General features: G+C 36.7%; 2 protein-coding genes across 4 annotated transcripts in view; one reads left to right on the top strand and one right to left on the bottom strand.

The window, feature by feature from the left end:
- Window positions 1-4,058, top strand: part of pawr (PRKC, apoptosis, WT1, regulator) — a 37,677-nt gene extending 33,619 nt beyond the window's left edge. Inside the window, exons 5-6 of the mRNA XM_053508603.1 lie at window positions 392-496; window positions 1,645-4,058. Of these exons, the coding sequence (XP_053364578.1) occupies window positions 392-496; window positions 1,645-1,731 (192 nt within the window). The 3' untranslated portion in view covers window positions 1,732-4,058. The remainder of the gene's footprint in view (window positions 1-391; window positions 497-1,644) is intronic.
- Window positions 4,059-9,293: 5,235 nt separating this feature from the next.
- syt1a (synaptotagmin Ia) overlaps window positions 9,294-27,482 on the bottom strand; it is a 242,275-nt gene continuing 224,086 nt past the window's right edge. For all 3 annotated transcript variants that reach the window (XM_053508374.1, XM_053508373.1, XM_053508375.1), the window contains 3 exons: window positions 26,283-26,400; window positions 16,617-16,750; window positions 9,294-15,353 (listed from right to left, as the gene is read on the bottom strand). In XM_053508374.1, the coding sequence (XP_053364349.1) occupies window positions 15,147-15,353; window positions 16,617-16,750; window positions 26,283-26,400 (459 nt within the window). In that variant the 3' untranslated portion in view covers window positions 9,294-15,146. The remainder of the gene's footprint in view (window positions 15,354-16,616; window positions 16,751-26,282; window positions 26,401-27,482) is intronic.

Below are 27,482 nucleotides of genomic sequence, written 5' to 3'. Positions count from 1 at the left end.
CGAGAGGAACTTTGAGAAAGAGAGAGTTTTACTTAGATGATTATTAAACACAGCAAGAGAACTGACCTTATATATGGAGCAGAAAACTCCTCATTACACATATAACACACACTGGGACACAAAGACCCAGACAGGTCTGTATGGGTTCTGGTTATAGGTCTGTCTGGAAGTGGGGAAGTCATTAGTTACTGATCAATCAATCGTTATTTATGTATAATCTTTTTTTTTCTGACCCACATGCATTTGTATTAAATTAATGTTCCAGGTATCATCTAGCAAATGTCCATAAAAGCATTGTGAATTAATGGATCGATTATTTGTGTGTGTGTGTGTGTGTGTGTGTGTGTGTGTGTGTGTGTGTGTGTGTGTGTGTGTGTGTGTGCACGAACAGGAGCTGGCCCTGGAGAGGCAGGAAAACAGTCGGCTGTTAAAGTCTCATCAGGATAAAGACGATCTGATCGTTAAACTAAAGGAGGAGATCGATCTGTTAAACCGGGTGACTCACACACACACACACACACACACACACACACACTGACTTCCTTTTATTTGCCCCCTTTTGGTTTGTTGTTTAAGATTCCTGGGCTCTGATTGGTCAGAAGGCGTTGATCCAAAACAGCACCTCTGAAAGTTCCACAGGTTTATATTAATACATTTCCATTTCCATAGCAACAGATCATTCAGCACACGCTTCAAATAAACAAGCTAAAATAAAATTAATTTATATATAACTTATTTTGTATAAGTTTAGAGGAAGGAGTCTCCAGTTTCAGTGCTTTGTTGGTGTCGGAGATATTTTCAGGAAGTCGGAAGTGCTGGTCCTGACATTGTGTGTGTGTGTGTGTGTGTGTGTGTGTGTGAAGTTGTACTCGTTTTGTAGCGCTCTGTGTTGATGGAGGAAAGTGAAAATGGAAGTTGTCAGTTTGGCGTGAACGAGCCGATGAGACAGCGCAGCTCATTTCCCGCTAATGCAGGCGCTAATGTTTAATCTGTTCTAATTACGGCTGAAGGACGGATCCTCCTCGCTATAGAACTAATCGATCCTTCGTCATTACGGCCACGAGGAGAAAAACACAGCTGTTCTACTGTGGTATATCCACAGCCACTCCACTGACTCTCTCCCAGATAGCTAACTTTAGCTACACCTGCCCAGCTTAAAGCTAACAAGCTGTTGGACCTCATTAAGTAGCTAGCTATATTCATACTTACTGTATATGTTTGTAATTTCTAAGAACAACTAGATATATTTAATACTTTTAAGTTTTATAATTAGCCAGCTAGCTATGTTCTCTGAAGACATGATGTAGCGCTAACCAAAAGATCTGCGATTAAAAGATTTGTTTTCACAAAGCTAACGAGTAGCTAGGTGTTTACTTAGTTAACGTCTTCTAATAGCATTGCAAACTCAGGATTAAGACACTGTGTATATATAAAACATGCTGACAGCCTGGAAAAATGGTTAACTACATCCTGAAACACATTAACATGGCTCTACGGCAGGCTAATGCTACTCTACCATACTTGCGCATGATAATGCTTCATTTCATCTTCACTATCATCGCCGTTTTCTCATTTTATCTTCACCGACACAGTCGTGTTTATTCTTGCTAACATGTTTTTGCGCTACATTTATTTTTCTTTTAGGATCTGGATGATATTGAGGATGAGAACGAGCAGCTGAAGCAGGAGAATAAAACTCTGCTGAAGGTCGTCGGTCAGCTGACCAGGTAGAAGTGTGAGGATGGAAACATAGTGAGAGAAGAATCAGAAAAGGTTTATGGAAAGATCTAGAAAAGTCCTATTTAATGTAAATGTGTGTGTACATATGGAAAAAAAATACGGAGGATGAATGTACATTGCTATGACATCATGTGCCTGTCAGCATTGTTAGTTTGGCCGTGTCCCAAACGCTAGCTTATGATAGTTAAGATTTCTGCCAAAAGATTATACTTTAGAATGCTGGATCATTAATGCTAGCTGCTAATTAGCCTTCGTCTACAGTAATAGAAAGGGCTACAAGAGCACAAAACACAGATTAGATTTATCTAGCTGTTTTCTATCAAACACTAACATTTTGTCGTTATCTGATGAAAGCTAAATCATATGATAGCTGCTAACTAGCAAACAAATCGGCTACACCACCATGTAGAAGTTCAGACTCTTGTGCTAGCTGGTAATCAGACTATAACATAGCTAGTAAATAGGCTATGCTACAATACATTTAGCACTATACTATTAATTATTAGCATTTCAAGCGTTTTAGCTGGAGGTTGATTTATGTTTTGCACTCCTTCTTATGCTAGCTGATAATTAATAGTTTTATTAGTCTGGCTACTAAAATGTGTAGTCGTTCTGTCAATCACTAGTATTTTTGGGTACTGACTCATGCTAGCTGCTACGTAGTTCATAACCTAGCTAACAGAAAACACTATGCTAGTACAAATTGTGTATTTTTTACTTAATCAAAAACACTATTATATATTAAAAGCTTAATGAAGCTTAATCCATGTTGTGATTAGAACTAATGATCAGTGAAACCTAGAATCCTGGCTAATTATTGGCTAGCATACGAGTTAAATTTGTCATTATGTTGATTTTTTTTAATGGTTTTTCTGTCAAACACTAGAATTTTGTGTTTGTTTACTGTAGGTTTCTACATATACTATCCTCCATACATCGCCTGCTAAATAGCCAGTTAGCTAGCTAGCTAGCTGATATTTTACTGAATGTAACTACATTCTATTTAATTGTAATAAAACACTAGGATTTTAAAAATTATCCAACTTTTATTTTTATTTTTTGATCACTAGCCAGTTAGCTAGTAATTCCAAATACTTTAACATTTATCTTTTTTTTTATGAAACACTAGCATTATGGAGTTGACAGCTGATTGTTAAATAATTTTCAGCTGTAGTCACATGCGCTAGCTGCTGGTGACATCATCAGCTAGTTTCTGAATTAGGTACATTCTCATTTCTAGTAATTTCTATATATGAATATTTATTGATAATTTATGTTTAGCACTAAACTCAGTTTCTAGCTGCTAAGTAGATATATTTTGCTGGTTGTTTTTTATTTTTAAACAACTTTATTATCAAACACTTGTGTTATGGATTTTTTCACTATGGATTCCCATTACGTATACTAGCTACTGATTAGCCACTTAGCTTGCTACGAATACTATACTGAATGCTATGACATTTATTTCTAGCATTTTAGAGGCATGAGCTAAATCGGCTGTGAATCAGCTGTGATGGAAACCAATTTTTGACAGATATTATGCTAATATTTTGGAGTCATTTTTAAGTTTCATTTAGCACTAATCTTGTATGCTAGCCGAGTATTACCCATGTCTCGATGGTCATTTTTTGGATGATGTTTCTATCAAACACTAGCGTGTCCATTTTGAGGTATTGCTTTATGTTGGTGCTAGCTAGCTGCTTATTATCAGTTTAGCGACTTCAATGTGAGGGTTTTTTTTCTTCATCCTATTGACAAAATTTCTTACTACAACCAGCGTTTGGGACCAAAATTCCAAGGAAACAGGATTGTGTTTGTTGCTAAAATGCCTGAAGTTGCACGTTCTATCGATTGTTCGTTATTGTAGATGATCAGTTCAATAGTTGTTTGTAATAAAGCTGTTGGAAATCATAACACTTTATATGAGATCATGTATAACTGGCTATTTTCCCTGCGCATGGGAAAAATCCGTCATATAGATGTTTTTGTGTCAATTTTTTTTTTCAAATGTTTACATGTTACTTTGTGCATTACATTTGTTCGTAGGATGGTGGTTGTAGCTGTAGCTATTCCAGATAATCTCAGTTTTATGGGCTAAACTCAATTGAATCCTGGTTATACAAATATAATAAACAGTTGTTATGTTTTTTCTTTTGTGCTTTTCTCTCGCGGTTGCCCTTTCTGTTCATGTAGCAGCGCTAGCAGTGCGTTGGAAACTTGCATTGCGTTGGTTCTTGCGCTCTGTTTGTACTTTCACGCCTTGGCATTATGCATGTACAGAAGATGAAGTCATTTAATAAAGAATCTGATTATCTCAATGTGTGTATGTGTTAATTCGTTAAAGTTTTTAAATGTTTTATTTTTTGTTAGTGGCTATTAATGATAAGAACAGTAAATATCAGTGGAATGAGAGATTGTGTTATGGGCAGGAAAGATGGGAAGGGATGAAAAAACATGGCATTATGGGAAGAAGAGACGTGTTGGGAAGAAATAAAAGTAGGTGTTTTATTCTGGTAAGTATGAAATGCACTTTTGCATTTTGGGATGGATTGCAATGCAGTGTTGCATTCTGGGAAAGTATGAAATGCCCCGTTGCATTTAACAGCGGATTGAATGAAATGCACTGTTGCATTCTGGGATGGATTACAAGGGCAGTAATGCATTCTGGGAAGGTAAAACGTATATGTATATTAATAACGCACTGCCGTAGAGGTCATTAAATTCCCTGCTGTCAGTCTGATGCTTCAGTAATTGCCTCATCCTTCTGCCCCGTACTCAGGGACATGCACACATCCGAATTAGCATTTTTATAGAACTAGAGACAGAGGGGTACTTCAGGTCCTAGAGGTCATTTATTTTTCCCTCTTTTTTCTCTCTCTTCTCTCCTTTTTACCTGGTCCTAATAGCACTTCTTTTCTTATTTAATCTTTATTTCATTCATTTTTTCTTCTGACCTTATTAGAAACAGAACTTAACTTTCTGTTAAGAGTGAAGGTCCTTTCTTTTTCTTTTTTGCTTCTCTCTCTCTCCATCTTCCGGTCTTGTGTTTTAATGATGGCGCACACTTTCCATGCTCTTTGTTGTCTTTTATCACTATAAACTTTCCTGTTGCATCAGCAACAGATTAAAGTACAAATCTGCACCATAATAATACCATCTTTATTTACCTGAATACAGACTGAAGTGCTGAATGAACACCTGCGGGGTTTATGTGCTGTAAATCACATTTGTCTAAACACACACATTCGTGTTCTTTCGTCAATACCATCTCAATACCTGGTTTTCAATTTTTTTATTCAACACTGCTGTCAACATTGTGTTTATCAATTTTGGTGTCAGCTTAATGTATATAACTGAGTTCTTTGTACAATAGCTGTTTATAAATTCTATTTTAAAAAATTATATTGTTTGTGAGTTGTAACAAAATGCAGAGTACAAATTTTCCCAGGTTAATTTTAGCATTTGCTTAAAAAAAAAAAAAAAAAAAAAGGCTGAAACCACTTTGTAATTAAGTTTCTAAATTAAACTGTATGTATAATTGTAATATATGAAATCATTGATTTGATTTTAATATGTAAATACAGAGTTATCTTAAAAAAATATATATATATTTTTTTTGCGGCACGGTGGTGTAGTGGTTAGCACTGTCGCCTTGCTCCTCCAGGGTCCAGATTCGATTCCCGGCCAGGCCTGATTCCCGTCTCTGTGTGCATGTAGTTTTCCTCCAGGTTCTCCGGTTTCCTTCCACAGTCCAAATATATGCAGTTTAGGCTAATTGGCATTCCCAAATTGCCTGTAGTGTGTGTATATGTGTGTGTACCCTGCGATGGATCGCCACCTGACCAGGGTTTACCCTGCCTCGTGCCCTAAGCCTCCTGGGATAGGCTCCAGGTCTCCACAACCCTGAATACAGGATAAATGCGGTATAGAAGATAGAGTACTCATCTTCATGTACAGTCGTGGTCAAAAGTTTTGAGAATTACATAAATATTGGAAATTGGAAAAGTTGCTGCTTAAGTTTTTATAATAGCAATTTGCATATACTCCAGAATGTTATGAAGAGTGATCAGATGAATTGCATAGTCCTTCTTTGCCATGAAAATTAACTTATTCCCAAAAAACCTTTCCACTGCATTTAATTGCTGTCATTAAAGGACTTGCTGAGATCATTTCAGTAATCGTCTTGTTAACTTGTTAAGAATGTTGACGAGCACAAGGCTGGAGATCATTATGTCAGGCTGAGTGGCTTAGAATGGCAGACTTGACAAGTTAAAAGGAGGGTGATGCCTGAAATCATTGTTTTCCATTGTTAACCATGGTGACCTGCAAAGAAACGCGTGCAGCCGTCATTGCATAAAGTAGTAAATGACCTCCTATTGGCCTCTGATCAGGGTTGTGTAACTTTGCTTGTATTACTCGACCTCAGTGCAGCTTTTGACACCATTGATCATGGTATTCTTCTTCACAGATTAGAAAATGTAGTAGGAATTAAGGGTACAGCCCTCTCCTGGCTCAGATCCTATCTGACCCATCGTTATCAGTATGTAGACTTAAATGGTGATTATTCTGCATGTTCTCTAGTGGAGTTTGGCGTTCCGCAGGGTTCAGTTTTAGGTCCACTGCTTTTTTCCTTTTACATGCTTCTTCTGGGCAACATAATCCATAAGCATGGTATTAGTTTTCATTGTTATGCTGACGACACATAGTTATATGCAAAACCTGATGAGAAAAAACAGCTTACTAAAGTTGAGAAATGTGTGCAGGACATAAGAAATTGGATGCTAATTAACTTCCTTCTGCTTAATCCAGATAAAACAGAAGTTCTAGTCATAGAACCGCCACGCCTACTTCGATCAAAGGATGCAGGCTGCTTGTCAGTACCGCGTATTATGAAAAATACAGCTGGGGGCAGAGCTTTTTCTTACGAAGCCCCAAAATTATAGAATAGTCTTCCAAATAGTGTTCGGGACTCAGACACAGTTTCAGTGTTTAAATCCAGGCTAAAAACCTATTTATTTAGCCAAGCATTTTTATAAATAGATTAGCCTTAGGTAAAGGAGCAGATCTGGGGGACTCATGGACGTAGAGTATTATGGTGAACTGGTATGTTTGGATGCTGTCTTCCTCACTCTCATCGATCACTCAGGTTTGCTGATGGTGAGGTGATTGTTTGCTTTACATCTCAGTTCCCCCTCATGTTTGTGTTTCCTTCTGGCTCTCCCTTTTAGTTATGCTGTCATAGTTAGTCCTGCCGGAGTCTCTGCTTGCACTCTACAGTTAATATAAATTCACATTATACATTGTGTGACTGTGACCATACTTAACTGCCATCTCTTCTCTTCTTCTCTTTCTCCCCCTCTTTCTCTTTCCTCTCCTCCTGTCTCCCCCTTTCACTCTTTCTCTCTCTCTGTTGAGCTACACATGTCGTTCCTGAGCTGCCAGTGATCCAGACTCCCTCTGCCCTCCGGACCTGTCTGACCCATCCTTTTGCCCCGCTTCTTGTCACATGGATGCCCCGTGTGTCTGGTGTCTGGGGATGATTCTCTCTACCTAGAAGATGGTTCTGTCCTTGACTGGTGTGACTGAACTGTTTCTCTGGAGACAGTTCGATAGTTCAGGACTGGAACTTCCTACAAGTCTACCTGGGTCTTCAATAACTACCTGGACTCTATATTAACATCAATTAACATCAGCTATTATAGCTGAACTGCCTGCCACCTAACACACTGTATAAATGCCGATCATTTACTGCTTTCTGTTTCACTCAAATGAGGATGGGTTCCCTGTTGAGTCTGGTTCCTCTCAAGGTTTCTTACCATTACCATCTCAGGGAGTTTTTCCTTGCCACTGTTGCCCTCAGCTTGCTCACCAGGGACAAATTGACCATTTTGATTCATACAAATTCACATTTCATACAAACTTAAATAATTCTTTTGATTGTGTAAAGCTGCTTTGCAGCAATGACAATTGCTAAAAGCGCTATACAAATAAATTTAATTAAATTGAATTGCGTTGCATAAAAATGACTTCACAGATAAGGATATTGTGGCTACTAAGATTGCACCTAAATCAACAATTTATAGGATCATCAAGAACTTCAAGGAAAGAGGTTCAAGAAAGAAAGAAAGAAGGGCGTCCAAGAAAGTCCTGCAAGTGCCAGGATCTTCTTCTAAAGAGGATTCAGCTGCGGGATCAGAGTGCCACCAGTGCAAAGCTTGCTCAGGAATGGCAGCAGGCAGGTGTGAGCGCATCTGCACGCACAGTGAGGCGAAGACTTTTGGAAGACGGCCTGGTGTTAAGAAGGGCAGCAAAGAAGCCACTTCTCCCCAAAAAAAACATCAGGGACAGATTGATCTTCTGCAGAAAGTATGGTGAATGGACTGCTGAGGACTGGGGCAAAGTCATATTCTCCGATGAAGCCTCTTTCTGATTGTTTGGGGCATCTGGAAAAAGGCTTGCCTGGAGAAAAAAAGGTGAGCCCTACCATTAGTCCTGTGTCATGGCAACAGTAAAGCATCCTGAGACCATTCATATGTGGGGTTGTTTCTCATCCAAGAAAGTGGGCTCACTCACAATTTTGCCCAAAAACACAGCCATGAATAAAGAATGGTACCCAAACACCCTCCAACAGCAACTTCTTCCAACAATAGTTTGGTGAAGAACAATGCATTTTCCAGCACGATGGAGCACCATGCCATAAGGCAAAAGTGATAACTAAGTGGCTCAACGTTGAAATTTTGGGTCCATGGCCTGGAAACTCCCCAGATCTTAATCCCATTGAGAACTTGTGGTCAATCCTCAAGAGGCGGGTGGACAAACAAAAACCCACTAATTCTGACAAACTCCAAGAAGTGATTATGAAAGAATGGGTTGCTATCAGTCAGGATTTGGCCTAGAAGTTGATTGAGAGCATGCCCAGTAAATTTGCAGAGGTCCTGAAAAAGAAGGGCCAACACTGCAAATACTGACTCTTCGCATAAATGTCATGTAATCGTCGATAAAAGCCTTTGAAACGTATGAAGTGCTTGTAATTATATTTCAGTACATCACAAAAACAACTGAAACAAAGATCTAAAAGCAGTTTAGCAGCAAACGTGGTGAAAACTAATATTTGTGTCATTCTCAAAACTTTTGGCCACGACTGTACTGCCTTATCCTGTAGGGGGCCTATCCCAGGAGACTTTGGGCGTGAGGCAGGGTACACCCTGGTCAGGTGGCGATTAATCGCAGAGCACACACACATACACACAAACACATTGCTCTCACCAATTGGTAATTTGGAAACACCAAACCTAAATTGCATGTCTAGAATGTGGGAGGAAACCGGAAAACCCGGAGGAAACTTCATACATATAATAAATAATAAATGTAGATAGAAATATGAAATTCTTATAAAATAAAAAACTAATATTGGTTTCAAAAGCGAATAATTTTCATTAAACAAACAAAAAAATGTATAAGATAAAAAAAATTATGCTAGATATAATAAATAACATGTATAAATTATATATTTAAACTTTTTGGTTTAAAATAAAAACGCTCCACCCAGCCTGTGTTCTGTATCAACAGGAAATAAAACATTTTTATTGAACATTTTGTGTATATGAAGTTATATAACAACAGTCAGAAACTTCACAGAGTGAATCACTACACAAAGTCGAACGCAATCGTAAAACACCTCGTCGAAAAATGAAGGTTTACACACGCAATAGAACCGTATAACCCAGATTTATGGCAGGGAAGAGAGAGAAACAGAGAGAGAGAGAGAGAGTGAGAGAGAGAGATAAAAAGGTTAGAGGCAAAAACACTCTACAAGATTACAGAGAAAATTTCCACACACAAAAGCAGGCAGTCGATATACACAAAGGCAACTGGGATCTTTCTACAGCATCAGATTCTAATTTCTATACAAGGTTCTCCTCCAGAGTGTGGCTTTTTCTCAACGAGCAAACGAGTGGAGCAACGTTAGAGTTTCATCAGCGTGATCTCGCGAGAACATCAAAAGAATTCTGACAAGTGGATTGAAAGATATTTAACCCTTAACTCCGCCCCAATTTTTTTAATTTGCAGTTTGTCACTGTAGCTAGTCTTGGGGAAATTGCGAACATGTCTAATGATCGTTTTCTCAGACTCATAAAGCATTCGAATTTACATTTGTGTAACCGTAACACAATTTGAATTGTTGAAAAAATTCTGAAATCTAAGATTTGAACATTCTGACATTTCAATAAAACTTTTAAGAACAATTAACAGTCTGAGTTGCAATTTCTGATGTTATTTCCTTTAAAATTTGACACTCTAAATAATTTTCTTTTAGATAATTTTTTTTAAACAATGTAATTTTCTTTTTGTTTTTTAATCCGGAAAATCTGCAAATTATATTCACTTTTACTATTAAATATTTTACTTTTGAAAAAAAATTTAACTGCTACTTTTTAAAGATAAAATATTCACAGTCATTACAAGTGTTAGAGCATGTAATGCCTTTTCTCCTGCAATTTTTTTAAACGAATTTTCCTTATTGACATGATATTTGAGCCAGATTTAAAATTTGTTTGCATTTCCATTACATTTTTTTATACTAAAAAATTATATCTAAGCAAGTGAATTATTCTCTAATTCTATTGTAGAATATAATTCTATATCTATAATTTCTTAAAATAAGTTTCCAAAAACATGTACAATTATTAATCTTAATTCTAGTCAAATGTTACTAAAAGTGTAAGTAAAATTATTGTGCTATTATCAGACAAATTATCAGACAATAAAACAGAATTTTTGTTTTGTAAAATTTGACTAGACATAAGGTTAATAATCTCATTTGAGGGATGTAAAGCTACATGTGTGCATCCTTATTTTATAGTTTATATGATTTGATAAGTCAGCAGGTACAGTACATTTGTATTGCAGTAAATTTATAACCGTAAGATGGAAAAAACATTCAGGATTGTAATAACGATATAGAGTTAGCATGGTTTTAGTTACATTTCATGCTAATGAAGCAGCAAATTTAAAACATGAGCTGTCTATACATGTCTATGAATTTGTATTTGTAATGATATTAATGATAATACCTTTAGCCATATAAAATCTGCCTATTTTGGGTTTTATAGGTGTGTTTGTTAATAACGTGATTGTACGCTGATGACCTGTAGCTCTACGACTCTCGCCAAAACAAACACTCGTTAATCGGCTTGTCAGAATTCTGACGACAGTTTTGTTAAAGAGACCGTTGTGTGTGTGTGTGTGTGTGTGTGTGTGTGTGTATGTGTGTTGCATGCTTTGGTAGGCTGCAGTAAAAGTCAGCATTGCTTTGCAGGGCTAAAAATGGCTTTTATTTCTTTTTACTTTACAGTGCAAACAGCAATGCCGCCTCTTACTGTTACTGCATCTAATTCGTCTAATCGTGTAGAAATTAGCGTGCTGTTTCAGAAACAAACAGAAAGAGAAAATAAACCTGGTTTCTTTTTTTTATATATATTTATATCTATAAACGTAAACCTACTTGTTCCCCTCTACATGTTTAGATATCGACAATATAAAGGATTGAGGTTACATTGTATAATTAATTACATGGTGATTATATGCATTTAATAAGCTGTGTCGTAACTCGATGAGATCGAATCAATATTTATTGCGACATTGATTAAAATAAACAAATCAAATCAAAGTGCCGACTATATGCTTGGTCCCAAAAAATAAAACACACACACAGTCCGAACTGTACATTCTGAGTTCGATATTAAATATAAAAGGGCACTGAAAAGGAACGATAACCAGAAGAATCATCAAACGACGATAACCAAATCAATAATCATACCGATCGATACTGAAACAGATAACGATACATTTTTCAGGTTTTAATGCTGTTCATGAACGCAAATATAAAAATATATACACACATTTTGGATTTCTGGTTGGGACAGGGGTTTTATATATATATATATATTTATATTTATTTATATTTATGTATTTATACCCTAATTTCTTAAATAGAAGCAAAATTCTGTGATATTTAGATGGCTGGATCTGTGTGTTAGAAAAAAAAGTAACTGTTAAATAATAAGGGAGGAAGCCTTAACATATTTGATGTTGAGTTTAGATTAGACTATATACACACACCTACTACATGTGCTGCGTCCTACTGACATCGTGATAATGTCGTAAATTATATTCTTTTTCTTTTCTAAATCGTTCTCGGGCATCATCTCCCACTTAACACTATGGGGATGAACGTAGAAGTATTGCACAGTGCTCAAAAAACAAAATCGTATCGAACGGCGATTCGCTCGGAAACCGGCGACGCCATAGGCACGGCACGCGCATTTCTCATTATGTAGCGAGGATAAAAATGGCTGCACGACACACTACACTACAGATAGTATTTGATAAAACTCTACATCTCTACGGCACGCACACACACACGGCAGTCACAGTGATACACAAAGCAGTCCTCAGAGACGTCTATGGAATGACAAAGAGCGTTCGTTTGCTATCTTTTTTTTTCATTAAATCACCTACACGATAACATTGAAAACATTTAAAAACTCCTCCTGAAGCTAGTGTCTGGGATAAGTAAGAGGTTCCTCCATGACAAGAGGTTTTTAATGGTTTTAATGGGCTGAAGCTTGTCGTTTTATCCTATTGTCGCACACGATCTCACGGAAAAGAAATTAGTAAGAATTCTAACAAAATTTGGATTTTGTACTTTTACAGGAATTTGAAAGTTTGTAATTTTGTATTATCTTCGACTTTTTAATAGTTATTGCAGTTCAAAAGTGGTCCATTTTAATTTTTGGTCACATTTAAAAACAAAAAAATTCTAGCTAAAAAAATTGTATCAATAGAATTGCAGGAGGATTTAGAAATTTCTCAATTTCATAAAAAGTTGTAAAGTGAAGCATTTCTTTAGAATTTCAGTTGTCTTGTGAAATGTATAAAATCTTATAATGATTAACTTCATTTCAATTCACGATTATCAAGAATTCCTTTCAATTTCTGAGTTATAATGAAACCATAAAGCACCAAACATGCTGCTTTATTCTGAATGTCACAAAAATGAGCAGAAATTATTACAAATAAAATAAATTTTTGTACTAATGTTAAATGATTTATTTACTGATGAAAAAGTTCACCCTGTTCATACATGGACGTGGTTTGTTACGAATTCTTACAGATTTGCGATCGTGAGACCGTGTTGTGTCGCTAAACCCATGCTAATGGGCGTTATGGACTTCTCGAGACCATTAACTTTTTATGGTTAATTGTTTTTAGAAATCTAAACGAGGAAAAAACTAAACTGTACGGCCTAAAATGTTGTTCCTAATTAACCTTTTTAAACCTGTTTATCCTGAACCTATTAAAAAAAATTTGTTGAATTATTTGGGGAGGAACAAACGGAGGAAGCTTTAACAGATTAGCTGATGGCAACCTTAAATATGTACAGAATTTACACGTCCTGTCATGACCACCTGATATCCGAGTTAATAACAAACATTCTGATCGCTTTGTTTTGTTAATTTAACCTTTTTCCAAAAATTTGTGTGAAAGTGTTTTTCCATGATAGACCTGTAATAAAAGACAATATTGGCTGAAGAAAAAAAAAATAAATCACCTCTGCAGACCATTAACTTTTACGGTAACTTCTTGGGGTTTTGTTTCTTTTAAGATAAGTTAATGTTTAAAACTGAACATTTTTATTTATTTAAATGCTCAGTTAAAACTTTTGGACTAAATACTGAATAAAGTGACTCTCAACTAGGAATTTTCTCCAAACTCACCCAAAAAAAAAAACAAAAAAAAAAACAAAAAAAAACAATTATCATTGAACATTTTCTTTTTTTTTGTCATCGTTGTTTTAAAGTACAGTGCAAAACAGTAGCCATTTTGTAAAGGAGACTGGCAGTAAAAGCATGGCTAAGGCTATTGTCACTGGCAAAGAAAAGTAAAAAAAAATAAATTTTGCACCTTCAAGGCCAAAGAAATGGTTACTTGTTCCCAAAGAACCAAAAGCTACAGCCACTAAGTGGAGCGTGTGCATGAGGAGAAAGTCACATACGTTTCTCACCTCCCTGAAAATAATGGCAGTGTTTAAAAGCTTGTCTCTTAGAGTCAGTATATTATTATCACATACTGACTTATCTGAAGAAATCAGCATCAGTTCGATAAAAAACGCATAATTTTTTAAATTTCTTTTTTTACGACTAAAGGCCTGACGGTGTAGAAGAAAGTAGAAATAAAATAAAAAAAACATGCAATTACAAAAAATATTATTTTCAAAGCTAGAGTCATTTAAGAAACGTAACGAATTCTCCCGTTAATATGATAAAGAAATGAACAGTAAGGTAAAGCATCGAGGATTAAACGGTTGCGGGGATTGAGTCGCTCATGCTGGGGCTTCGGGACAAAATATAAGGTTCAGATCGGAGGAAATTGAGGAGCTGATTATATAATAATAAAAAAAAAAATGCAAAGAGAACCGAAAAAAAGTTTAAAAACTCATGTGCTTGTAGAACTTCCTGCATATTTTACCGACTGAACCATATCAGTTAATGGCCTATATTTCCATACAAAAATGTAATATACTGAAGATGTTCTACATACATATTACATTATTTCATTTTATATGGGGTTTTTCCATGTTCTCTGTTCGTAGTACTAATAATTCTTCAAGCCAAAGAGTTTGGAAAGTAGTTTTTCTTTTTCGAGATTGTAAATACCCCTTAACTCGCACCTTGCAGGTTCAAATTCTTTCAAATATACATATACATTTAGATAGATATATATCCATATATATTCTAGAAATATATATGTATATATGTAACTGGAATGCAATAAGATAGATATGGTAAATCCTGCTGTATATTATATATAATATTGGCTCTGCTATATCTGCATTTACATCATTTAAAATAGAATATCTTAGTAAAAACATCAAGATATACACAGATTAGGAAACAGGTAACAACATACAAACACAAACTAGAAATCATCATTTTTTTGTCTGCATACGGATATATACACCTGTAGTACACGTTTTTTTCCATTCATGCGCTATCTACACAGATCATATTGCTTAAAAGAAGGGTTTAAGGGGTTAAAGGTCATGATAGATGATGGTCAAAAAAGCAGGCGAAGATAGGAAGGAATGTTACACAACACTATTCTTGAGGGGTGTTTGTGTGTTTGTGTTTGTGTTTGTGTGTGTGTGTGTGTGTGTGTGTGTTGGGGCAATTGGGCGGTTCAAAATACCGACGACTATTATAAAAGAAGGTGTTTCATTGCCAGACAAGAAGAAGGAGAAGATTTAAGAGGGTTTAAAGGATCCATACATCACTGAGGTATGTACACGCACTGGGTTAGGACCACTAAAAGGGGCGGGGTTAATGGCTAAAGGGGGCAGAGCTTTATTTTTTCATGGACAGCTGGGCGTCCACTTCTTCCTCCGGCTTGAGCACGTGCCACTGGGCGATGGGTCTCCGTGGGTTGGCCAACATATCCGACCAGTGACGGAGCTCGGTGCCTGTGCTGTTCAGCCCTACGAAAACTTTACCGATAGCATCGTTTTTGCCGATCTTGTCATAGTCCAGAACGGTTATAACGATTTGAACTTTCTGTAAAGAGAAACAGAAAAAAATGACAAGAATACATTCATTAATTTTACAGTAATATATTTAACAAGACGGAAAAATAAAAGGAGGAAATTTAGTCTGACTTTAGCTCCATCATATGTTTAAAATTTTAAAACTTAAAATTTTAAAATGTTTAAACTTTCTCACTTTAGCACAAAGCACCGTAATGTGGGCACAATATACAGAGCTAATGCTACAGTGTGCTAAATGCTGATCATAGCAAAGATTACGGCTTGGTGTTTTAAAGAGATTTCTTCACTAACTTACATCGAGTTTTCTGGGGAGGAAAGAGAAACTACTGCTAATTGCTTTCTCTATTGATCAAATTTACAGCTAAAGATTGTAGCGCTCGACCATAGTTAAGTGCGGCTAACAGACAGTCAATATGAATTAGAGATCAAAGACTTTTCGATTACAAAAGAAGGATAACCGAGGACCCCATTAAGCTTGTGTGCACTGTGGTTGAATCAGATTGTTCTAGAAAGTGCTACATTCAGCATGCTGATCATTAGCAGTTTGCAGAAGTCCAGCAGAATATCTGGCTAAAATGTTACACTGACCCCTGGACGTGGTTGAACCAGTGACTGCATTTCAATTGGCTTAATCATGGATTTATTTATAATATTTACAAAGATATATTCCGATCAGATACACAGCATAAATCACTGAGCTAAAACCTCATCAATAGGACTTCAGTCACCGGTATGATGCTTCCTGGATCCTGATGTTTTTTGGATTTTTCTTCTGAATTACTCTAAAAGCAGATGCATTGTTGGTATCTTGGGGAAATTTCTTAAGCAATTTATCTCTCATTAGGACCAGGTTCAATTTGGGATACATGACAGACATATCGGGTGTGTTAAATCAGGCACAAGACAGTGCTACAGCCTTCCCGGAAATCCATTTTTACGCCTGTGGTGTAAAACCAAGCCAATTTTCCATATAATCGAATCCAGAAGAAGCACCGTAAAGTTATCTGGCCTTTTCAACGAGACTCGACTTTATATTTAATGAGTTGAGAGTGGGACATTCTGATTAGCAGCCTTAGTGCTGATTTGAAAGCAGAGCCCACGCAGCAAATCCTCTGAACCGTGAAATGCAAAATCAATTTGGAGCACTTTACACTTATTTGCAATGCCGCCACCGAGCACAGATTTTAAAATGACTATTAGCCCGGTAAACTCTATTTATGGTCTTTTTTGTGTATTTAAGGTGTAAAACGGGCTCCATGTGCAGCGCTGTTACCTGGATTTGTTCAAATGGCACTTCGAAACTGAAGGACTCGTTGTAGTAGGGGTTCAGGGTGTTCTTTTTGATTGTCGTCTTTTTCTTCTTCAGACGTTTACCATTCTGCATCAGATGGATTTTCACATATGGGTCTGCAGGAAAGCACAAAATGGCAAAGTTAAATGCACATCCCTAACTCTTTTATAAACCCAAATTTACTCCCCTGAGATCATACCTGTCTTTTACTAGATCCCAAATGACTTCCTGTTAAAAAAATCCGTAAATACGTACCACTTAATCTCTTGTAGATACTACTTGATGCGTCATGGATCCCAATTTATTCCTTGCTAGACTTATAGTCTTATTCAAGACTTTGCACTATTGCTTTTGCTTGGTTTATACATTTTATTTCTATTGGGTTTTCCACAAGCCTCTCTCTTAGGCCCCCTTCTATTTATAATGTACACACTCCCTTTAAGCTCCACCATTACTCTTTCATTCAACAGGACTCAAATGTGAGCTCTAATAACTGCCACATTACCTCTCCCAGATCCTACCTGATGCTCTCCTGAATCTTACTTGATTCTTTTTAAAAGCCCCCCTTACCCCATACCTGACACGCAACTAAACCTCACTGACACTTTAAATGTAAATTAACATTACTACTTAAGAATCCAGTCTGGCCACTCCCAGACCAACCTGAGACAAAAGTCAACATTGGACGGGAAGATGCTATTGTGAATCATGATTCAAATATATCATCAGTACTGTGCAAAAATCTTGAACATCCCCCCATGAACCAGTGAGAAACAGGTGCAGATGATGACAGATAGTTTACTGCTGATGCTGAATGCTGATTGGTTGGAACAGACGAGAGGGGAATGAGGTTGCTGCTGAGGTTGTTACATAAACAACCAATTTTAAAAATTGTATCTTAAGGTACATTGTAGCTTGTAGGAGAAATCAGGGGAGTGGTTAAATACCTTTAAATATCACATTGGCATTAATGTATACTTCCAATACTACTTCTAGCTTAGTTAAATGAATCAGTGGACCTCCTTAGGTTTTCTATGCTTCTGCATTCACCTGGTTTATACCTGTTTGCTTATCAGTCAACACTTTCGTTGATTCAATAGTTTTGGTTTATTGTCAAGTCATTTTGGTTTAGTTGCCTTGTGTATTTGTAATCAGATTTCACCTTGCACTTGCCCTTTCTGCATTGTCGCTATGTCGGGAAATAATGACCTCATATTAGGAAGTGAAATTTTCTTTTTATATATCTCACTACTGTTTAACACACCCGTTCCCTGATGGATTTTATTGATTTTGATAAATAAATTATAGTGGTCGTATAATTATTTTACCGCATATCATACTATGTATGTGACAAATAAAATTCCGTACTTTACTGAACCACAGGGGAATCATATAGTATTAAATACATTTTCAGTTTTCTCAAATTACTGCTGTGTAATTCTGAAAGAAAGGAAAAACTAACAACCTTAAGAAAAAAATCTAATCAATCTGCCGGTGGTTGGGTGGAGCAAGTGGAGATTTGCATGAGTTCATAGCCATCCTGTATCTGTGAAGAAATGTTCAAATCCACAGGGAGACTACAACGATGAACCGCATTAAGTTTCCTAAAGTGCTCTAAGGCAGAAATCCCATTAAAAGCAATGACAGAAAGTTAGGGAAAATAATATATACAAAAAATTATACACTGTCTTGCCTTGGGCATTCGAAAAAATACAAAAAGTGTATCTTTACCTCACTGCATAAACACTTCAGGTACATTCCTGAAATTGTTCCACATATTTTACATTTTAATGATAAGACTACATTATTGAAAGAGCGCAGGAAAAAAACAGTGTGAAAACACACTGACCAAGTGAATACTTTTGAGTGAGTTCAAATTAAACCCTTTTAAAGGTTGAGTGAGTTTAAATTAAACCCCATACAATCCAAAATTCTCATTTCTTTAAAAGTCTTAGAAAAGGCACTGCTCTCTTTTACAGCTAAAACTATACTCTCACCATGTCATGGTTTTCTCCTGATGCGATTCTAGCTTTATTAATATGACGTTTTATTTATATTACAATATATGATATTTACTTTATGATCTCAAAGCATCTTACATTCATGTCTTCACTTTAATCGATTATTTTACAATATTGCTTCTACCTGGTTTAGACTTTTGTCTTCCCCCTGGTAAATGCAAATCTTCCTAAGGTGTTCCACAGGGCTCTCTCTCAGGCCCCCTTCTATTCATCACCTACACTCTCTCTCTGAGCCCTGTCATTTGTCACCTAATTGACAGTTTCATTTCCAGGTTGATGACACTCAGCACACCAACTTATTTCTTTTACCACCAGAGAACACCACTTTTGCGCTTTACATGTCCAACAGGTTTGCTCTCCTCAGTGATGCACCTGCTGAGAAACCTGAAAGACCTCTTGTTATAGGAGACTCTATACTGAGGCACGTGAAATTAGCTAGGCTTTTAGGGGCACCAGCAGCAGTGGTTAGGTGTATCCTGGGAGCCAGAGCACCGGACATAGCAGGTAATCTGAGGCTCTAGGACAGCATAGGTTCTCTAAGATAGTGGTACATGCTGGAGTTAACGATATACACGATATATGTAGCTTTAAAGGAAGCTAGTCCTCCTGTATGCAGCTACATACTGTACACCAGTCTTGGCTAACTGGTAAAGGAAGAGGCGCCGCGGTTATTTACCATGTAATCTGACTAACAAAAACAGGGACACATATTTAATGCATTTAAAGTTTTCTATAGTAACATAACAAGTGTAGCTACAAATATGAAGTCAGCTCAGCCGATCCCACTCATCATCATTTACAGATCTCCAGGGCCGTACTCTGAATTTCTTAGTGAATTTTCAGATTTCCTCTCAAACCTAGTCATTTCTGTAGACAAAGCGTTAATTGCTGAAGACTTTAATATTCATTTTGAGAATCCAGAAGACCCTCTAAGAACAGTATTTATGTTTATACTGGACTCAGTAGGAGTAAATCAGTACTGTAGTACGTGTAGTAGGACCCACTCATAAAGCAGGTCACACTTAATAATATTCTTTGGATTAAGTATAAGAAATGTATTCACAATTCCACTGTCTGAAGCTATCTCAAGTCATTGTCTTGTCTCAATTAAAGTGTGTTATAGTGATAATGTACGCACAGCGCCGCGCTACCACATTAAACTTACATTCACATCACCTACCACACAGAGTTTATCAGTAATGAATCAGACTGAATATTTATAGTCGACATTTCGTTACACCTTAGATAATGTAGCTCCAGTTAAAAGAAAAATTATTAGAGATAAGAAACTCGCTTCTTGGTATAACGATCACACACGCACTTTAAAACAGACCGCTCGGAAACTAAATTGTTAGTATTATAAATAGCATGGAAGGAGAGCATCCTGAACTATAAAAAAGCTCTTAGTATATCTAGATCAACATATCTCTCAACTCTTATAAAAAATAACAAAAATAATCCTACATTTGTATTTAATACCGTAACTAAATTATACATTTTCTTAAACAGATAGTGCCAGAAATAACAGAACCCCTGTTGAGAATAATTAATTCTTCGCTTACAATTGGGTATGTTCTAAAATCTTTTAAATTATCAGTTATTAAAATGATAATTAAGAAGTCTGACCTCAAACTCTTTCAGCTGTCCAATTACAGGCCAATATCAAACTTCTTCTTCATATCTAACGTTCTGGAAAACATAGTAGCAGAGCAGCTATGCTCATATCTACATAGAAATGGCATACATGAACTGTATCAGTCAGGATTTAGGCCTCATCACAGCATAGAGACAGCACTCGTTAAAGTAGTAAATGACCTCCTATTGGCCTCTGATCAGGGTTGTGTAACTATGCTTGTGTTACTTGACCACAGTGCAGCTTTTTACACCATTGATCACGCTATTCTTCTCCACAGATTGAAAAATGTAGTAGGAATTAGGGAAGTCTCCTAGCTCAGATCCTATTTGACCGATCGTTATCAGTATGTAGATTTAAATGGTGATTATTCTGCATGCTCTCTAGTGGAGTTTGGTGTTCCACAGGGTTCAGTTTTAGGCCCACTGCTTTTTTCCCTTTACATGCTTCCTTTGGGCAACATAATCCATAAACATGTTATTAGTTTTCATTGTTATGCTGATGACACACAGTTATATGTCTCAGCAAAACTAGATAAGAAAACCCAGCTTACTAAAGTTAATTAACTTCCTTCTGCTTAATCCTGATATAACAGAAGCTCTAGTCATAGGACCGCATGCAGTTAAAAGCAAGATTTTAGATCACCCTGTAACTTTAAAGTAGATGGCCTTTCTGTTCTATCTAGTGCAACAGTAAGAGATCTTGGTGTGATTATAAATTCTAGTCTTTCATTTGAAGCTCATGTAAAAAATATCACCAGAATAGCATTCTTTCACCTCAGAAATATTGCCAAGTTAAGGAATATATTGTCACTTAACGATGCAGAAAAACTAGTTCATGCTTTAATTACCTCTTGGTTGGAGGTACAACAGAGGGCAGAGCTTTTTCTTACAAAGCCCCAAAGTTATGGAATAGTCTTCCAAATAATGTTCGGGACTCAGACACAGTCTCAGTGTTTAAGTCCAGGCTAAAAACCTATTTATTTAATCAAGCATTTTTATAAATAGATTTGCCTTAGGTAAAGGAGCAGATCTGGGGGACTCATGGACGTAGAGTATTATGGTGAACTGGTATGTTTAGATGCTGTCTTCCTCACTCTCATTGATTACTCATGTTTGTTGACGGTGAGGTGATTGGTTGCTTTACATCTCAGTTCTCCCTGATGTCTGTGTTTCCTTCTGGCTCCTCCCTTTTAGTTATGCTGTTATAGTTAGTCCTGCTGGAGTCTCTGCTTGCACTCTACACTAAATATACATTCACTTCATACATTATGTGACTGTGACCATACCTAACTGTTATCTCTCTTCTTCTCCCCTCTCCTGTTCTCTCTCCCCATCTCTCTCTTTCCCACACTTTGTCGAGTTACACATGTCATTCCTAAGCTGCCAGTGATCCAGACTCCCTCTGCCCTCCGGACCTGTCTTTCACCCAGATGAGGATAGGTTCCCTGTTGAGTCTGGTTCCTCTCAAGGTTTTTCCTATTACCATCTCAGGGAGTTTTTCCTTGCAACTGTTGCCCTCAGTTTGTTCATCAGGGACGATCTGACCATCTGACCATTTTAATTTATGCATACTTACATTCCATACAAACTTAAATAATTCTTTAGAATGTAAAAAGCTGCTTTGCGACGACAATTGTTAAAAGCACTATACAAATAAAATAGAATTTTTTTTTCTGCTGTCATGACGACTGCCTTCATGACATAATTTCCTTGAATTAAACCCTAATAAAATGCCATTTTGTTAGGACTCTTGGCGTAAGACAGATTTCTGTGTCGATTAAATGATGTCACGTACATGCTGAATTTTAGTTCTCATCTCAGAATGACCCCTGACTCTTTATACATTTTCATCTTTTTAATACCTAATGCAGCATTCTTCCTTTCATCTGTATAATACTGCCTATTTTTGCTGTTGTCTCTGATTTCCTAATGAAGGAATTCTGGTCCATACCTTCATCACATCTTATCTAGATTTCTTCATCTCATTACCACAGACATACGGTAGCACTGAATTTTTAGCAACTTTAAATCACACCTTACTTTTGCATCCAGAGGTGCTGTCGCTTTTTACTTTTTACACATTATGTCAAGGTTGCTTGTTTTATTTTCTTTAACAGCATGGCTTATCAGAGAAGAAGTAGGTGAAAGATGGTTTACTCCTTTTTCTCTCAAAAGCCCCTCAGCCCATCTGTTCCTCACAGTTGCACTTTCACTGCACAATGTTTTACTCCTATTGGACCCTCCCCAACCCGTCTGGCAGACCTCACTTAAACCTGCCTGGACACACTCCACCCTCCTGGGCTAACTTGCCCCTCTTTACACCTTACTCGTCCCTCTCCAGTTTCTACCCCAACCATGTTAGAGCACAACTAAGCCCGCCAGAGCACACTTGACCTCTCCAAGGATTAGTCATTATGGACCTATCTGAGCTCTTCTAGACCACAATGACTGTCTTAGATCTGATTAAATACCCACCTTGACCCCTTTTAATCTCACTTCTCTTCTCCTGGTCCCAACCTGACCCTTGTAGATCTCACTTAAACCAATTTAAACATACTTGACTGCCCATACCCCCGTCTAGCTACTTTTAATATCTATCTACCTCCCCTCTAGACCTAAAGTTTCTTAAAGGACCAATTCTATATCTGACTCTAATGACTGGTTCACCACTTCTAAATCTTGAACCCAATAAACCCCTGCTTATCTCTTGGGCTCCCTCTATGATTCTAGTAGATCCTATTCCACAGGACCCATCCTAACCTAATTGCCTCCATCCTTTTTAAATTTTTCCCAACCCCAGATCACATCTCATCTGAACCCAGCCGAGTCCATCTGCCCCATCCAGGAACATGTAACCCTTTAGCCCTAGAAAATCTTTTATAATGCTAAAAAACTCTTCTTTCACATAAAGAAGAATGGAGCCTTTTGAGTTTGCAGGTTTCCAAGTGTCCCTTTTGCATTGGTCAAGTGTGTGTGGGTGTGTGTGGCAGTGTGCAAAATGGCCTGGCTATATATCACCGAGGATCTTCTGCAGACTCACACCCCTTCTCATTTTTATCCTTCACAACCTCACTCCACCTTTCCATTACTCTTCATTGCTCAGTGTGTGTCCCACTTTGCCACCTCCTTTCATTACTCTTCCACAAATGCAAATGATTCATATGATAAAAAAAAAAAAAAAAAAAAAATATATATATATATATAAACAGACAAGATGAGACTTTAAAAAGAGAAAATTTTAGAAAGAACATGCTCAGGGCAGATGTTATGAAGGGTGATGTTCATGTGGAAAGATTTGAATTCGGCTGATCTTTATCAGAGATCTTTATCTACCTTCTGTGTGGCACTGAAGACTTAATGCTCAGCTCTTTCTGTCTAAATGGCATTCTGCTCTTTTTATATCTCTCCCACTGCTATTCCTTCATTTCTGTACCTGTAAGTGAGCAGATGAATAATAATAATAATAATAATAATACAAATGATAATATCCCTGGCATTTATATTACTGGTGTGGTATTTTCTTTATTCTTTATCTTGCTTATCATCAGAGGAGAAAGGAGTATAATGTGGATCCAATGCAATACAGTGATAATGTTACAATCTAATTAAAAAATGGTGTTGTCTTTCTGTGAGACAATCTGTTTCTGTTTTGTAGTCTGAGACTATCTATCTATCTATCTATCTATCTATCTATCTATCTATCTATCTATCTATCTATCTATCTATCTCATGATCAGATGCAAACAGACACATACTACCTTCTTTTGGGAAAAAAAACTAATAGTGCGATGAGAGTCAGACGGACAGAGAGTGAGAGAGACAGACAGTCAGAGAAAGTTTGCGAGCAGTTGCTTAGCAACATGCAGCTAGAGATTTTGGGACTGTTTATGAAATCTGTGACGGTCCACAATCCCAGCACTGCCTCAGACATGTTTAAGGTCATGATAACACTTCGTCTTACGCCGGAGCAATTTGTCACACTACTTTATTTATTTAATTTATTTCCTTATTTATTTATTTATGAACGAACCATCATGGTCATCCAATTCTTATGATTTATTGCTCTGCAGAACAAGCGACACCCTGTTCTTACTTACGTCAGAGCTGCTACGGACAGTGTTGAAGAAATAAAAATACAGAAACATGTACACTCGTCTGTCCTGAAAAGTTACAGCCGTACCTCTCTCTGTTAAAGGTTGCTGACACTGGAGATTCCTTCCACTAATGTTACTCATTAGTACTATAAACTTCACTGTGATAAAGAAATGTTTATCTGGAGCATCTGCCCTAAACTTACCTGTGAATGAGCTGTTGCTATGGAAACTATCTGACTATTTAACTGATGTCATCTAAATGAGGATGGGTTCCCTGTTAGGTCTGGTTCATCTCAAGGTCTCTTAACTGCCATCTCAGGGAGCTTTTTTCTTGCTTGTCATCAGGGACAATGTGATATTTATTATTTAAATGTATACATATTTTCTCAATAGTTTCCCCCATAAGTTTTTATTCAGTAAAACTGACTTGTAACAATGACCATTCACTTTATAAAATCTCTATATAAATACAATTGCATTGAATTAAATAGAATGTTGAAAATGAGTGCATTAGAATGCTATTAGACAATTAATCAACAGCTTCTGACCACAATTTCATAAAAATGTGGGATTTATGATGGTTTTTATACTTATTCATTGAGTCTGTTTAGTATATTCTTCATGAAATTACTTAAAGTATTGTAGATCTATCTATCTATCTATCTATCTATCTATCTATCTATCTATCTATCTATCTATCTATCTATCTATCCACTAATATATAAATATGATGAATATTGTATGACAAAAGGTTTCGTCTCTTATGAAGGAATTTTGAAATAAAAATAAAAATAGCACCCATGTATTATTAATTACGTGCATTGTAATTGAAATTGAGTGGGTCTTGTGTTCCAGTCGACTCGGCGAGCGATTAGTCACCGTAAACACAGTCTGAGTGAAGAAATGAAATAAATTACAGGCAGATGATGAGTTATTATCTCTCAGCGCCAAGCTATGATGAAGATAGTCGCTAATTACCGGCATGATCACGGCAGGACTATTGTTCTAACTGTGTGCTTTGAAGCCGTTCCCTTTGGGAGAAGAAAACCGCTCCTACGCCCACAATAACATGTCGTGCACACCGTACAGCCACCATTAGCCATGCCATTTTCACTCAGGCTTTGAAATCCAAATAAGTAAGTAAATAAATAAATAAATAAACACACAAAATGGAGGGGAAAAAGCTTTCCAGGGTGAGTCCTCGGCTTTGAAGACGGACCGTGCTTGTTAAATTCTGTGTTCAGTCATCTGGGATATATATTAAAAAAAAAAAAAAAAGGGAAAGTCCAGAAAGGATTTTTCCATTTTGACATTTTCAGTTCTGAGAGATTTGAATTAGTGTGAATGGTTGAAAGCACTTCAGCTAGCGCTCTGATATGACAGGCTAGCAACACATCAGTGCTAGCTTATCAGCACATGAAAAAGGAAGTTCATCCAAATCAGTGAGCTTTGAAAGATGAATTCAAGTCCAAATTCTTTAAATCCCCAAGCTGCCGTATATTTCTGCACAGCGCTAGCAGATTAGCTTATCAGACCTGACTAGCGGCACATTACTAGCAGCTTTTCCTTACAGAAAGATTACATATATTTCAAAAGTTTTTCCACATGTAATTCTGCCAGTAATACACATATGCTGAGGGAAAAAACATGAATGTGTACAAGATGAAGGTAAAAGTTTATTTATAGGAATTAATTTTTATTTATAGGAACATTAAAGTAGAATGTTGGATGAAGTGAATCTTGGGAAATAATAATAATGCCACTCTAATGAATAAGACTTATGTAACATGAATTACAATCTGAGATTTTTTTTCTTAATAACCAAACTCTAATTGATACTCTACTAGGACTTGCTCTCTTTGGTTTTCCTTTAGCAGGTTGGAAATCTGAGCGCTCACCTGAAAGACCACCAACGTCCATCTTCTTCAGGTTTTTGGCCTCCAGGACGACGACGGTCAGTTTGCCGGCGGTGGGAACGTATCGCAGAGAGAAACAGATATCACCCAGCTTCTCTTGCTGTGGAGAAATGTAGAGAAAACAACAAACAAACAAGCAAACAATTAGCTCATGATTTCCAGCGGCTTTCCTGCAGCATCTGCTTTACCACACACTTCTGCTATATTTATTTTTTATTGATAATTTTTTCTTTCCCACTGCAGATGGTTTGTATTTAATGCAGCTGTTTAAAGCTCAACAAAATAAACCATCTCAATAAAATGCAATCTACATGCTGTAAGTGTTATTTTCATTCTAACTTTGTTAACTGAGATTTAAATATTCTGTTGTGCTGTGAGACCTAGAAAGCTGACTCGTCTCGTCGATTCAAGAGCAAACTAACTGGTAGAAAATTATACGGCTGTTTCAAGTTGCAACATTTAATCAACGATTAATGAAGGGGAATTTTTTTTAAAGGAGACAATTATCTGACCAAAATATTATTTTTTTGGGGGGAGGGGGTATTTTGGGGGTATACAGTGGAACCTCGGATCACGAGCATAATTCGTTCCGGGAATGGGCTCGTGTTCCAAAACGCTCGTAGAACAAATAAAATTTTCCCATAAAAAATAATGGTAACTCAAATTATTCCTTCTACAGCCCCCAAAAATAAATACATAAAAGTAATTAATACAAAATATAAAGTAAAAATAAAACAAATTAACCTGCACTTTACTTTTAAACAAAGTAAAAATAAATCCAGACAGATAAGTGTTTCCTTTTGTGCACGCAGGCACTGTGTGTGTTTGTGTGTGTGTGCGTCAAAACAAGAAGCACATACGTGATACATGATACTCGGTATCTTGCTAAACCAGGACAATGCTCGTTTTTCAAGTCTTTGCTCGGCTTGCAGAACACTCTTAAATCACGTTACTCTTAATCCGAGGTTCTGCTGTATTTGTATTTTTGCGCATTCTTTGCATATATAAATGTGCCTTTAAAATCTTAATATTATCTATAGTATCAATATATACAGGGGTTATACAATAAAACTCAAACAATGGCCAATTTAGTGTTGGAGTGTTGTTTCATGGCTAAATTGGACCAGCCTGGTGGCCAATCTTCATTGATTTTACATTGCACCAGTAAGAGCAGAGTGTGAA

Source organism: Clarias gariepinus, chromosome 12, assembly GCF_024256425.1.
Source record: "Clarias gariepinus isolate MV-2021 ecotype Netherlands chromosome 12, CGAR_prim_01v2, whole genome shotgun sequence".
In the NCBI taxonomy this organism is placed as follows: Eukaryota; Metazoa; Chordata; class Actinopteri; order Siluriformes; family Clariidae; genus Clarias; species Clarias gariepinus.
Note: the sequence above shows the minus strand (reverse complement) of the source record. Positions and strands in the feature narration are given on the sequence as shown.